The 14567-nt window shown below is 51.3% G+C and overlaps 1 protein-coding gene across 1 annotated transcript; it reads left to right on the plus strand.

Moving 5' to 3' along the window:
- The first annotated feature begins 1583 nt into the window (after positions 1 to 1583).
- On the plus strand, positions 1584 to 14252 carry WNT5A (Wnt family member 5A). The gene is made up of 5 exons (XM_050904703.1): positions 1584 to 1865; positions 5392 to 5525; positions 6671 to 6936; positions 11770 to 12062; positions 13668 to 14252. The coding sequence occupies exons 1-5, from the start codon at positions 1860 to 1862 to the stop codon at positions 14124 to 14126; spliced, it is 1158 nt and encodes a 385-aa protein (XP_050760660.1). The 5' UTR covers positions 1584 to 1859; the 3' UTR covers positions 14127 to 14252.
- Positions 14253 to 14567: the final 315 nt, after the last annotated feature.

Genomic DNA, 14567 nt, shown 5'->3' on the forward strand with positions numbered 1-14567 from the left:
GTGCAATAAAAAACCTTTGGCTGAGGACTGCAGAGCTGGGAAAGCACTCCGAAGTACAAAGGGTCCGCGAAGCTCGGCACCTCGCCTGTAGCTCTCATTGGGTCTTACATGATTTAACCCAAAGTTTTGTCAACAACTTGCCAAATTTACAGCGGAAAAAAGACGTTGAAGAAGGAGGAACCCAAACCGTCGAGCCCGCGCCGTCCCCCAGCCCTTGGCAAGCGGCACACGCGGCCGCCTCTCGTGTCTCGGAGCATGCGATAAACAAGACTTGTCAAATGAGCCACTCATCAGGAATGCTGGTGCAGCCCCCTCCGGCTCGGCCATGTGCGCTGCACATTGCACACACATGTATGCGAGGGGGAGCCTCCGCAGGGCCGGCCTGGCAGATTATTTCGTGTGCCTGTGCGTCCCTCCGCCCCAGATGAGCAGCCGGCGGTGCTGGTGGCACCGGGCCTGACGCGGACCCCCGGACGCGCACCCCGGACGGGGTGGGTGCAGGGGGCACCGCTTTGCGGGAAGAGTTTTGTGTTCACGGAGCCTCACGCCGGGCTTGGCCATCGAGAAGGGCCCGGCGACGCGGGGCTCAGCCGGGGCGGGCACGCTCCCAGGGACGCGCTGCGGCCGCGAAGCCCGGCCACCCCCCGCCCGCCCCGAGCCTGCACCGGGGTCCCGCTCGCTGCCGTACAGCTTTAAAATCCAGCCCCGTCTGCAATAGGTCGGCTCCGGGCGCATGCGCTGCGGAGAAAGTTTTTCAGCTGCCGTTGGCTCTCCAACTTTTTTTTTCTTTTTTTTTTTTTTTTAAACAGTTTTAAGCAGCGGGGTTGAAGAGGAGCGAGGGAGAGACACGGGGGGAGCTGGGCCGGCTGCAGCGGGCGGGGGGCAGAGCCCCGAGGAGGAAGGGTCGGCTGCAGCGCGACGTCGTCCGCTCCGGCTCGCTCTCCCGCGCGTAACTTGCTCCCCGGCGCTGGGTGCCTTTGCCAGCGATGGATTGGGGGAGCCGCAGCTCCTGAAGCCCCGGACTTCTCCCCTCCCCCTGCCCCTACTCGCCTGGCAGGATCAGTCGCCCCGTAAGACAGACACACGCGTGCACAAGACCCCCCCTCCCCCTGCCACGGTTGTGCAGAAACTTCTTTTTCTGTTGGGCTTTTTCTTCTCTGTGTAAAATGGAGGGAGCCAGCCCCAGGATGGCTCTGCAGCCGCGGACGCCCGGCTCCGCACCGCCCAGCCTTTAAGCAAGTGAAGGGGGGCGGCCAGGGGGGAGCCCTGCGCCCGCTCGGCTCCGCTCGTTCCCCTTGCCCGGTCCGCGCCGAGCCGCGGAGGGGCCGCGTCGGCGGCCCGAGCGCTGCCGGGGGCCGGGTGGGAGCGCGGGGAGCCCCGCGGCGGCACCACCTGGGCTGGTGGGACGGATCGTCGCCCGCGGCGCTTTCGCTGCCGCTTGTGAAGATTTTTATTTGCTTCCGCACAATCACGCCCACGGGCGCTGTGTGCGTGTGTTGGGTTGGCTTTTTTTTTTTTGGCTTTTTTTTTTGGCCTTTTTTTTTTTTTTTTGCCTCCTTCTTCTTCTGGTGGTGGAAAGCCCTAATTACTGCGATTGCTGATGGACCTTGGAAAGAAGGCTGCACTGGTGCCCCGCTCCGCAGTCGGACACGCTCAGCCTGCGCCGGACAGAGCGACCGCTCGCCCGCCGCCCCCCGCCAGCTCCGCGGGCCCCCGCGCTCCCCCGGCAGCCGCCGCCGTCCGCTGCTTGGGAGGATACCGCCCGGCTCCCGCGATCCAGGATTTTACTTTCGCCTCGCCCTTTTCCCTCCTGCTCTGCTTGGATTACTTGGCTGCTCTCGCTCGGTGATCCCGCGGCAATGGAGGTGAGTCCGCGCGGGGCGCGGGTGCCTCCGCGCCGCGGGGGGCTGCCGCCGCGGGCGCGCAGGGTGGGCTGCACCTTCGCGGGGCGCGGCCCTGCGCGGGCGCGGGTCCTCAGCCGCGGGGCGGCCCTCTCCTCCCCGGGCTGCCGCCGTGCGCTCCCACCTCTCCGCTCTCACCCGCCGCGGAGAGCGCTGCTCCCCGCTTGGAAAAAGCTCCTTTATTTTCTTTTTTCCTTCTCTTTTTAAATTTCCCCCCCGAAGAGAGGCTGCCCGCCGCAGGGACGCTTGCCGGGCTCGCTCTGCCCGCCGCGTCCCGGTGCATCTTTCTGGCAGCGGCTCCTAACGCGATTTTAAAGACATCTTTCCAAACTTCCCAAACTTTCCCGAGGAGGATCGCTATGGAGGAGCTCAACGGCGGCGCTAATGGTGGCCTGTACCTTTAAGGAGAGCTGGCTGGGGGCCAGCGGAGGACCCGGAGTCAGGCCCCCCCCCCCCGCCCCCCCTTTTAATTTTATTCTAAGTTTCTGGAGATTATCACTCTGCATCTGCAGAGGGTCCCGCCTGGGTCAGAGCGGAGGAGCGCGGCTCCTCGGGGTCCCCTTGGCGCTGCGAGGACTCCATGTTGGAAAGGCTGTTGGCTTTTTGTTGTTTGTTTGTTTTTAATTGTCAATTGTATGCTAAATCGGTTGCGTTCTGAGGGTCACGGAGAGTTCAGTTGGGCCGAGAAGCGTGGCTTTTCGCCGGCCGGAGCTGGCGCGGAGGGAAGGACAGAGGTGCGCCTTAAACCCCCCTGGAAAACACCCCCCCTCCGCCTCTCCGGTAGGAGAGAGCTGGGCTGGGGAACCCAGCCAGTGCCTTTCTCTGCAAACGTGAAACCTGGTCTCGTCCCTCCAAAATGGATGTAAAGCCGCAGCGGGGAGCAGGGGGCGGCCGGGGGGTTCCCCGCGGAGCCGCTGCGCTTCCCGCGGAGGCCGCCGCGGTTTACAGCCCCCCGGAGCCGGGGCTCTGGATGCCGCCTTCCCGCAGGTAGTGCTCCCAGAAAACCAGATGCCTTCGCAGGCTTTCCAGACACCCCGTGTAAAACAGGATCACAGGCGATCCCGCGGCTGCAGGATCTGTAAAAGCCTCCCTTTTCATCTCAGCAAAGAGCGCGGCCTCCGCATGGGGTGCATTAAATACCAAAAAACCAATCTCCGCGGCCCTACAAAGTTGAAAATGGTGCCTCACACTCCTGATAGGCAATGCTGCCATGCTGCCGGCGAGTCTGTCTGTTTTTTGTTGGCTTTTTTTGTTTGTTTGTTTTCTTTTTGATGGCAGCTTGTCAGCTGCTGCGTGCAGCAGGGACGGGCTGGAGGGGCTGCGGCCCCGCCCGCGCCCCCGGGCGCAGGTGCCTCCTCCCGCCTCGCCACGCAGCGCCGTGTCAGGAGGACGAGGAGGGCGATAACGGCGATGATGAGGAGCGGGAGGTGCCGTCGGAGGGGCAGCGGCCGCCCGTCCCCGTCGCCTCGCGGGGCTGCGGCGGCCGAGGCCGCCCCCTGTTGGGAGCGGGGCGGCACAGCTCCCCGGGGGCCGCCGGGCCGGGGCTCGGGGGCTCCAGGGCTCCGGCCCGGTGCAGCGCTGGCTACGGCGCGGCGACGGCCAGGCCCGGGGGGGCACCCGGGCCCTTTGACCAGGGCTAGAGGGGCTTCGTCCCCGCCGTCTGGGTCTTGCAGCGGGGGCACCGCCCCCCCCCCCTCCCCCTCCCCCTCCCCCCCCCCGCGGTGCCCCGGCCATCGGCTCCTTCGGCGCGCGGCGGGCCCCGGCCGCCCGCCCCGCCGGGACAGCTCGGCGTGCAGCGGGCTGGCTGCTGGGCCGGGCAGCTGCAGATCTGTTGGGGTTCCGCTTGGGCACCGGCGTCTCCAACTTCCTCAGGGCTCGGGCAGTTCCAGGACAGTTCTTCATTATTAGTAGTATTACTATTAGTTATTATTATTAAGAACAGATGAAAGAAAAAAACCCAACACCTTGGCTTTTGGGTGTCGCAGTGAGCTCCTCGCACACCTTGCTCCGCCTCGTCCCTTGCTTAATATGCCCTCGGCTTTCGCATCTTTCCCGGCATTGATCCCATCTAAACCGGACGGGCTCTTTCTGCTGCGGGAGGCGGGCCCCCATTCACCCACCCCCAGCAGTGAGGAATTGGGGGGCTCCCCCCGGGCAGGAGGTATTTAACCCGCAGGAGGCGGCCGGGGCGAGGGGAGGCTTTGCCCCCGGGGCCGCAGCCCCGGCGCCGTGGCGATGAGCGGCGCGGTACTCCCCACGCAGAGGCGTGCGGGCCCCCACGCTGACTGCAGCTTCCCCGCGTGTGTCCGGGCAGGTTTCGTGTCAGCCCGACTTCCCGCCGCGGCGCTGCGATCGGTCCTCTCCTCCCGACCCTTCGCAAACAGAAATAAATCAGAATTAAGAGCACCTTCAATTCAGCATTAAGGGCTTTTTGAGAATGAATAGGGAGCCCCCAAGTGTCGAAATGTCTTTTTTTTTTTTTTTTTTTCCTCCTTCCGAGGGGAGGGGAAATAAAAAACCGTGAATGGCACTGGTTAGCAAGTTAAAGAGTCCCGTGTGAGGACGCAGACGGTGATCGCGGGACCTGTCGGGGGAAGCGTTTGACTTCCAAGACGGCAGCCTGGTTGTTGCAGGGGCCGGGTCGGGACGCGGAGCCGCTCCTTGTCGCTCCTGGTACCTCCCCAGGCCGGTACCGACCCCGGCGGGGCCCGGGGGCTGCCGTCGGGGCTGTCACCGCGGCGCCAGCGGGGAGCTCGGGGCTGCCTCGGCGATCGCGGAGAGTGGGCGGCGGCGCAGCACGGAGGCTGCAGCGAGATGGTTTAGGGGGCAGCGGGGAGCGCCTTCCCCGGCCGGCGGGGAAGGGCGAGAACCGGCCGCATCGTCCCCGAGTGGGAGCCGCCGGCCCCCCCCCCCCCCCCGCCTCCCGTGGCACCGACCCCCTCGTGGCACCGGCCTCCCCCCCCGCCCCCCGCTCGGGCTCGCTTTGCAAACCTGAAGCCGCCTTTAGACAGCTGGGAGCGTTTCGTGTCCGCGATGCTGGCTCCGGAGCGGGGAGCGATGGGGTAATGGCCGGCCCGGGGCCCGCGGGTCGCCTGTAGCCCCGGCGCAGCGGGGATGGCCGGGCGGGGTGCGGGGATGGGGTCCCCCGTGTCCGGAGCAGCGGTCCGGCCCCGTCCCGTCCCGTCCCGGCGCGGGCGGGGTGCGGGGAGCGGCGGGGCCGGGGCAGAGGGCCAGGCGGGCGCGGGTCGGTGCTGCGGCCGCCCCAGGAAGGCGGTGTCCGCGGGGGGGTGGGGGTGCGTGGGTGGGTTTTGCCCGGTGGAGCGGGAGCCGCGACGTGCCTGCGTCTGGCACCAAAGCCTCGGCGGGGAGAAGGGCAGGCGAGTCAGAGTCAAGTTAAAAGGGGCCCGGATACTTCCGTTGTTTAAACTTGAATGCTCGAAAATGGTCTGAGAAGCAATAAACAATCTGATCCTTTTTCTCCCCCCTCTAGAAATCCACTGCAGTATTAATCCAAGGAGGTGCTTTGGGGACAGTTGGCAGTACAATGGCTTCTCAGTACCTCGTAGTGGCTCTGGCCGTTTTCTCCTCTTTTACCCAGGTTGTAATAGAAGCCAGCTCTTGGTGGTAAGCATCTTGTATCGACTTGATTTTAAAAGGGGGTGTCAAGATTTGCTTGATGAAATGTCTATTTACTTCTTATGTACTTTGTTTCGGAAGGAGTACTGCATGAATGAGACAGCAGGGGAGTAGTTTAAGTTGTAATATGTAATATAGAAAAATGAATGGGTCTCTTGAATAAGTGTAAATGTGCAACATCTCGTGTTGTAAAATTCAGTTTTTAGAATGCCGTACAGTAGATTCTCTACGGATTTGATCATCCTTAAATTACTAGAATTGTCTCTCTTTTAAAAGAGTCATTTCAACTGCCTTAGATTAGAAATTTTGCATTTATAAGAGAAAATGCTGATTTACAAGTAAAAACTTTTACTGAAGTTTCGGTTTGAACTTCTCTGTAACTTAAATGTTTATAAATATATTTTGTTACAAAGAAGTACATTTAAATTTCTGCTTTGGCAAATTATCTATTTCTGTATAGTGTACGATGTTGGGAGTTCTTGAAATAAGTGTTTCTCTGCTGTTTCAAGTGATCCTTTTCGGATTAGCGGTCACTTTTAATTGAAATGTATCATGTGAAGAGCACTTTAAGAATTAAGAAAACAAAGTTGATTTTGTTTACAGTGAATATACTTGCCTCTGTGTTTTTGTGTGTCATTCGGAAGAAGCTAGAACTAGTCTGTAGCAAGTTTCTAACTTCTGGCTTGTTAAAGGTTTCCCTGTTTGTTTATGGTAGAACAGATTGAAAAATCCAGACTTAAATCTAAAATATGTGTTAAAATAAATCGGGGTTTGGGGGGCTTTTTTTGTTTTTGCTTTATTTATTTTTCTGGCCTTGCAGTTGTTTAGAGCTTCTGTTATTTTTACTACGTCCATTTAGGTTGGTAAAGGACTGCCTAGATGCAAGTTTTCCAAGTTTGCGTCTTACTTCAGTCCCTAATGTATGGTGATAACCACATGGATGGGAACTAATAACTTCTGTTCTGTGCTGTCTTTAAAACAAAAGTTTTATATTTAAGTGGTTTTTTTCTCACCTGTAGCAAAACCAGGAGTTGTACACTCGTGTATAAGATACAGTTCTGTTTGGGGTTTATGGACCTTTTTTTTTTTTTTTTGAGTCTTCTCTTTATTAATCCAAATCTTTCTTTATACAGGTCTTTAGGGATGAACCCTATGAACCCCATGAACCCCGTTCAGATGTCAGAGGTATATATAATAGGAGCCCAGCCACTATGTAGCCAGCTAGCAGGGCTTTCCCAAGGACAGAAGAAACTCTGCCAATTGTATCAGGACCATATGCAGTTCATTGGAGAGGGTGCAAAGACGGGCATTAAGGAGTGCCAGTATCAGTTCAGACATAGAAGATGGAATTGCAGCACTGTGGACAACAACTCTGTTTTTGGCAGAGTCATGCAGATAGGTAGGAAGCAACATCTTTATGATTAAACTCTTGTCTAAGGATATGTATGGCACATACTGTTCTGCACTTGAAACTCTTGCCAGGTTCTTACTGAGTACTGTATACAATCAAGGGTTTTTAAAAGTTGGCAAAGGAGTTGAATTATTTTTAGCTGGAGGTGATTTCCCACCACTGTCCAGCCATGTGTCTTGGAAAACGAAGTAGGAATATATAGTTGCATATGGGAATAGAGGAGAAAGGAAAATGCGGCCCTGAAATCTCCTTTTAGAAAACCTGAGACAAAATGAAGGCAACCTAAGAGAATTAAAAACAGCAGCGTCTTGTAAAATTAAAGATGTCCATGTCTAGTTCCAAAGTTAGCGGCTGCATAATAAATTGCTCTTGGTCTGGAGGTTAACTGAAAATTGCTGCTCTGTCTGTTAGTGTTTATAGGTAATTCCTTCTTGCTTATTTCCAGATATGGTAATTTTTTTCTCTTTTTGAGAAAGGTAGATTTATGTTAAAAGTAATGTAGCAGGGTAGTTTTTATGAAATCAGTTCTATCAGGACAAAATGTGTGATTGTCCTTGTAATTCACATTTAATGTAATCACATCGCTGGTAAGAGAGACAGATTCCTGTTTAACATCTTATCACAATTTGGTGGGCACCCAACCCTTTCCCTGTCAGACCCTCTTTGAAATGTGCTTCAGTGCTCACATGCTGCCTGCCTTTCCTGTCATTTAAGGACCTCGGCGTATTTTAAAGTCCTTGGCAAAATTTTAACCAGTGCTGTTGAACTGGGTCCATGGAAACCTTCCTCTGACTTTCCCAAGTCAGATTGCTGATTCTGTGTAAGCGACTGAAAAATGCCTATTTTTCTGGGTGACAGCTGTGATCTTTTATGTAGTGATTAGTACACTGACAAACTCAGCAGTGCTTTTTAGTTGGAGATGTAGAGTAAAGCTTTTATGTCAGTGTTTTTCTGTCCTGCTTTAAAAAAATAAAGTTTTAAAATCAGACTCAAGCTAGGTTTATCTGTAAATGGGCTAACTCCAGTTAAGGTTGAAGGAATACATCGGTTCACATTTGGTCTCAATTTTTGTTAAAAGAAGTTTTTATTTGGAGATTGTCAGACAAATAGAAAAAAATCTGTTGCATAAAAGTACCTAATTGGAACAGCTGATTTTAGATGAACAACCTTCCCTAGGCTTTTTGCAAGCACAGTATTAACACCCCCCCAGAGTTTGTTTTTTTTACCCTACCCGAGCAAAAGTCTAAAAGCACATGAAACATGAAAGAAAACTTTTTCTGTACACCTTTCTGTTCTAATAATCTAACAAATGTCAGAAAAATAATCTGTTTAAAATTTAGGCCTTCATCCTTCAGCCCTTATTTATTATCCAAGCAAGTGAAAATGAGCTCAAGGGGACTATTGGTGTGAAGAAATGTACAGGATTGGGCCCGTGATTTGTGGTGTCTGTCTCCGGAATAGATGTTTCTGCCCTCTCCAAGTATGACATCTATTTAAAGGTGGTTTCTTTCAAGTTAAATAACTTTGCCGCGCCCTTCTGCTGAATATGACTGTATTAGCTGATGTCTACACAGCAATTCATCATGTAATTAAGCCACTTATTCTAATTGCAGATGGAAGCAAGGTCAATAGCCATATTCAAGAGTTAAAGAGCCTAAAGAGTGTATTCACTGAGAACAAGAAAGGTGTTGTGGGTAACAGTTGTATTATTTCATGCTGACCTTCGGTAATGACCAGTTGCTGTTCCTCTGAGTGGAAGGAAAAATGGGTACTTTTAGAGCCTGATTCAATTTTACGTCAGCCCGCCATACCCTGGCTTGTCAGGGACTGTCAGATACTCCTTACTCTCACTGACGTGAGAAGATGGTAGTCAGGATCTGAACGCGCATAGTTTGGGAGGATTTTGTCATCTGACCTAACGACGTGCTGTCGCTGGCTGTGCACAGGAGAGCGCCTAGGCAAAGCACTGACTGACAGCACAGTAATTACCCCAGTGTATAAATGGACAGTCTTTCTTCCAGGATTTATCCTGCAAAGTTAGCTAAAGCTGTACAAATAAACCTGGCATTGGGTTTGGAAACTTGCTCCGTGGCTTATTGAACTGCAAAATTTTAGAGCTTTTGTTCTCTGCTGCTCTCCTTTGCTGCTGGTTCCCAGGTCAGGCCATGGTCTTCACTGCCTTCACCACCTTGCGCCATCTCCTGGCTTTGTGGCCGGCCCCGGGCTGGCTGCGCTTGGGCTTTGCAAACAGCGAAGAAGTGCTAACATAAAATAAAATGACTGGATCCTCCCCCAACAGCTCGATGTAGTTGGGGTCCAGTTTATTCATGCCTGCTGCCTGATGTTGAATGCTTTTGAAATGCAAGACAAAGAACATTTTGTATCTTATGTTCAGGTATAAAAAAAATCGTTCTGTTCTTGCAGACTTATTCATATCAAGTGTAAAGCTCAGCTCCTTGCTCTGTGGGTGGCTTCCTACAGTGTGTGTATATTGAACAGTTCCATTTCTATGTTTTATATATATGGGAGAGAGGGGACTCGAACGTGTTTGGAATGTGTGTTTCCTTGCCATGGCTACAATAGAGAGAAATGCTGGACTGTGGGAAAAGACAGATATGTTTGACAGTGAAGAAAAGCACAGTTGTGCCTAAAGACTTAAAAAAAAAAAGAAAAAAGAAAAAAAAATGCAGAGTAACTCATCCATGTGGAACCATCACTCTTAATGTGTTCCTGGGGTCGATGACTTGAGGCAGTGTTGGCTTGCAACCTGCGGGGGCTTGAAATCTACTTCAGCAGCTGATGCTATTTTATAATTTGCCTAAATGTTCAAGGAGGGAACTTGGGGGGCAACTCTCCTTTCTGTTCCCCAGCCTCTCCTTCTCCTTCGCACTAGGAGTAAGTTCTCTAAAATATGCTCCGGGATAATAATGAAAACTAGTCAAAATCAGTCAACTTTATGAGTTTAAATCCTGCAATAAACGGCGTAGTTAACCATGTGAAACGTGAGGTAACTAAACATGAAAAAGAATAAAACGAATGGAAGAGGCGAGTCCTGTGGTCCGAAGCAGACCACGTTTCTTTCCTCTCAATCTAGTGGAAATTTTGCTTAAGGAATTAATCCAAAAATGTGTGTTACAGAGCAAACGGGAACATTAAAATCTGTATGAGGTTCCCCCTGCTATAGTTTGCAGTAAATGCAAGGCATAAGTCACTGCATAAAGCCAAATCTTTTTTAACTGAAAAGGCTACTCTTGTAACCCTTTATACCCATAATTCATGTAAGTACTTCCATGAGCAGGTGTCTGTGAGAATAGACCATTGTAAGTAAGAGAGCAAAGTGCTTCTCATCTTCCTTAAATCTGATCTTTCCCAACATAAGACTTCTGATTTTTCCCATTTAAAACCAGCATCTATTACTAAAATTAATCCAGTGGATGACAGCTGTTATATTAACAAAGCTGCTCTGAGCATGGTGTCATCTTGATGTTAAATATGGACCAGACTGCAAATTATTTATGTTCCAGAAGTACTTGAAAGCTCCTATTAGATTTGACCTGTTATGGTAGGTCTTGTACAAAGAGTTTCTGCCTCAAAATGTTGCTGCCTGAATACATATGACATGTCCGAAACACAACCTCTTAAAGCCCTAATTTTACAAAGGCCCATGCTGTTCCCTAAGAAAAATCTTGTAAAACCGAGATTAAAAACTAGCTTGATCTGTTGATTGGACTAAAGATTAGAAATAAAACTTAACTCATATAACTAGAAAAAAAAATATTTAGTCTATTCTCAGTCATTCTGGGAATCTTTCTTGGAAAAGACCCAGTGGGATGCTGTCTCTTAAGATGAAAAACTTCAAGTGGGCTTTCTGGTGCAAGTTTTGTGGTTTATTTTTTGTTTGTTTGTTTGTAAGCTTTTCTAGTTGTAGTCAGAACTTGCGGCACCCTTGGAAAAGCGATAGGGGAAGTCAGGCTCTAAATAAAGGTGGCATTAGCTACTGTCAGCGGGATGGTACGTGGCCATAGCTTGCATTCTGGGTGTTGTAGCTTTTTCTTCCGAAAGTTTGAAACTCGAGGTTTTCAATTTCCATTTAAGGGCACCAGATGCAGGAGAAAACCTTCAAGGCCGCCTTGTGCCAAGGGTTTTTTCTTCCCTGTAATTTGTAAAGATGATTGTCCATGGACTCACTTGCCACATTCACATGAGCTGGAGTGGCGGATACTAAACAGCACAGGTTGTCGTTAGTTTTAAATAGCCTCCTACAGAAGTGCCTGGCTTATGCGTAGGGTGAAAAGTTGTGCGTTATTCTGCTGCGCATTTCTTTGATACCAGGAGGCTTTGTAAAACGCTATAACTTTAAATAAATTGGAACAAGTGGGTGAAGTGCATAAATCATATTTGAGAAGTAGTAATTTAAGAACCAAACTTTTAAAGGTTGTATTTAACATTTCTTTTTTCTGAAAGACAGGGAGTCTGTTTCCCTTTCCGCCCCTCACACGCAGGCACAGTTGCTTTGGCCCCGCTGGCATCGTACTCCGGCCCCGATTCACCTCCTCCTCGCTCCCTCGTCCAAGCTTTCACCAAGATGAATGAGAAGCAACTCCTGCTCTTCATAAACACCTTGTGTGCTCTAATGGATTGGTTTCGCTTGGTTTTTTCAGAGTGAAGACATTTTCAGGAGCATGGTTCAGGGTTACTCTACCTTTTAGTGGGCGAATGAATTCTGGTGGCTCCTGGAGAGCCTTTGCCCTCCCGGCTCGTCAGCGGGCAGGGAGTGGTGTGCGTGGGCTCCCCCCTAACACGGCTTATCTTTCCGTGCAGGCAGCCGGGAGACGGCCTTCACCTACGCAGTGAGCGCGGCTGGGGTGGTCAACGCCATGAGCCGTGCCTGCCGGGAGGGTGAGCTCTCCTCCTGTGGCTGCAGCCGAGCAGCACGGCCCAAGGACTTGCCCCGGGACTGGCTTTGGGGTGGCTGCGGGGATAACATCGAATACGGATACCGCTTCGCCAAGGAGTTCGTTGATGCCCGGGAGCGTGAGAGAGTTTACCAGAGAGGCTCCTATGAGAGCGCCCGCATCATGATGAACCTGCACAACAACGAGGCCGGGAGAAGAGTAAGTGGCTGCGAAACAGCACGTCCCTCTGCCCCCGTCTGCGTCGCTCCTTTTGGGGAAAGACGTGCCTCAGCAGGGTACAGAGCAGCGCTGGCCGGTGACCAGTCTCCAAGGCTTGTCTCCATTTTGATGCACAAAGCAAGAAAACAGCAAATACAGGGTGTAGGTGGGTGGGGAGTATATGAATTTGTGTTGCTCCTGGTTGTCTGACAGCCCTATTGCCTTCCCCATGGGGGAGGATTGGGACCGAAGTGTGTTCTGTTTCCCTCCATATTGTTTCATTAGAAGTGCCCCGCTCACTGTGGATTCTCTGTAGAACAGAATTTTATTAGTTTGTATTTCCAACCAGGACAGTGTGCGTTGGAGGGAAGAGGGACGCACTGGGCTTCCCAGGCTGGAATCGTGCCACAGGATTGTTCTAACTTTTTTTTCTTTCCCTGCTCTAAGAGGATGTGAAAAGCTCCTCCATATTATTAGAAAACATGGTCTTCTGTGGTTAAACATGTCTTTATGGTTTCTTTAATCTTGAAAATGCCTTAAATGAATGGGTGTAAACTTTTCTTTTTTCTAATAGTCTGAACATGAAGAGCCAAAATCATTATTTTCCTAGAGCTTGAAGTGCCAGAAATAGTCGGCTGGAGACTTTACACTTGTGTTCTAAGGTGAAGAAGGATGAAAGATAATTGAAAATTAATAGTATTTAAATGTGAGAGGAGGGTGTCTGAAAGCAGTGGACAGGCCAATTTACTATTAGCAAGAAGAAAAATGGCACTTTCACAGTTGCTTATGGAGACTCAAGCAGTTTTTTCCTTCCTCAGCCTCATCTTTGCAGTGCCATTTGGCAGCAGCGTTAAGACTCTCTGTAACTGCTGGGTGGAAGTTGTCTACAGTATCATCTAATGTGTCAGACCCCAGGATTTTTGGGGCAGTGTCAACACTGACTCTTATTTCTATTTGTACAGGGCAAGTGACTGATATTTCCCTGCCAAAGCTTTGTAAAGAGGATATTGCTGTGTAGCTCTGTCTCCCACCCATAGGTGTTTGGGGGTTTCTTCTTGGATGAAGTCTCTCTTGCAGAGCAATATTTGGGATAGGAGGAGGAGGATGCTGAGCCAAGAGTAGACAATCAGCTGCAGCTGAGCCAGGGGCAAGAGGAATCTTAACTCTTTCCCTAATTGCAGCCTCAAGCAGAGATCAATAGAGAGAGTAACTCAGATAGAAAATAAAGGGATGTTTTACATTTCTCAATGAAACAGCAAAATCCTTTGCTGGCGTGAGAGCGAATTCCTAAAATTTGACTGCAGCCTGACTGATGCTGCTGTCTGGGCTGTGTGTGTGCTGTTGCGGCTGTCTCTGCGGTGGGGAGAGGCCGGCGAGAGCGCTCCCCTCCTCCTCCTGGCTAACGGGGGTGCTGGGGGTGGACGTGTGTTGGCTCGCTTGCTCTTCCTTCCCAGCGTATTGCAGGAGGGAAGAGGATGCTAAGGCGAATATTGTGGAGGGGCGAGTGGGAACGTGACAGAGGGCAAGAAGTGAGGGGAATAAATGCTTTCACAGCCATGCTAATCTTTCATCATCCTTTTTGCTTTCTCTCTCTGGCTCCTCCAGACTGTGTACAACCTGGCTGACGTGGCCTGTAAGTGCCACGGCGTCTCTGGTTCCTGTAGCCTGAAGACCTGTTGGCTGCAGCTTGCCGATTTCCGCAAGGTAGGCGATGCCCTGAAGGAGAAATACGATAGCGCTGCTGCCATGAAACTCAACAGCCGGGGCAAGCTGGTGCAAGTGAACAGCCGCTTCAACGCACCCACCATCCACGACCTGGTCTACATCGATCCCAGCCCTGACTACTGCGTGCGCAACGAGAGCACCGGGTCCCTGGGCACGCAGGGCCGCCTTTGCAATAAGACCTCGGAGGGCATGGACGGCTGTGAACTCATGTGCTGTGGCCGGGGGTACGACCAGTTCAAGACGGTGCAGCGAGAGCGCTGCCACTGCAAGTTTCACTGGTGCTGCTACGTGAAATGCAAGTTGTGCACAGAGATCGTGGACCAATTTGTGTGCAAATAGGGGACGGACGAGGTGGGAGGAACTGAAGCCACCTGCCAGCAAGGGGTGCAGGCTCCTCTCCCTTTCCACAGGACTATCTCCACTTTATTTATAGAGTCCAACGAGTTGTCGTCTTCTTTTAAAAAAAAAAAGAAAAAAAAAAAAGGGGGGGGGGGAAGAAAGAAAGAAAAAAGAAAAATATAAAGGTTGCAAAGAGAAGTGCCTGGAAACCCTCTCTGCGTCCATCCCAGAACTGTGTGCAGCTTATATTTTTGGCAATAATGGAGGAGAACCTGAGAATATTTATTTTACAAAGTAAAAAAAAAATTGACTTTTCTTAAAAACAATAGAGTAGTTTGAGGGGAAAATCCAACATATCCTAATTTAGTCCCACGGGACGTAATACACGTGCAGTAGGCAGGGCAACCATGTAATGTGCTTGGGATGTTAGAACAATCCTTA

Source organism: Gymnogyps californianus, chromosome 13 (assembly GCF_018139145.2).
Source record: "Gymnogyps californianus isolate 813 chromosome 13, ASM1813914v2, whole genome shotgun sequence".
NCBI classification, from domain to species: domain Eukaryota; kingdom Metazoa; phylum Chordata; class Aves; order Accipitriformes; family Cathartidae; genus Gymnogyps; species Gymnogyps californianus.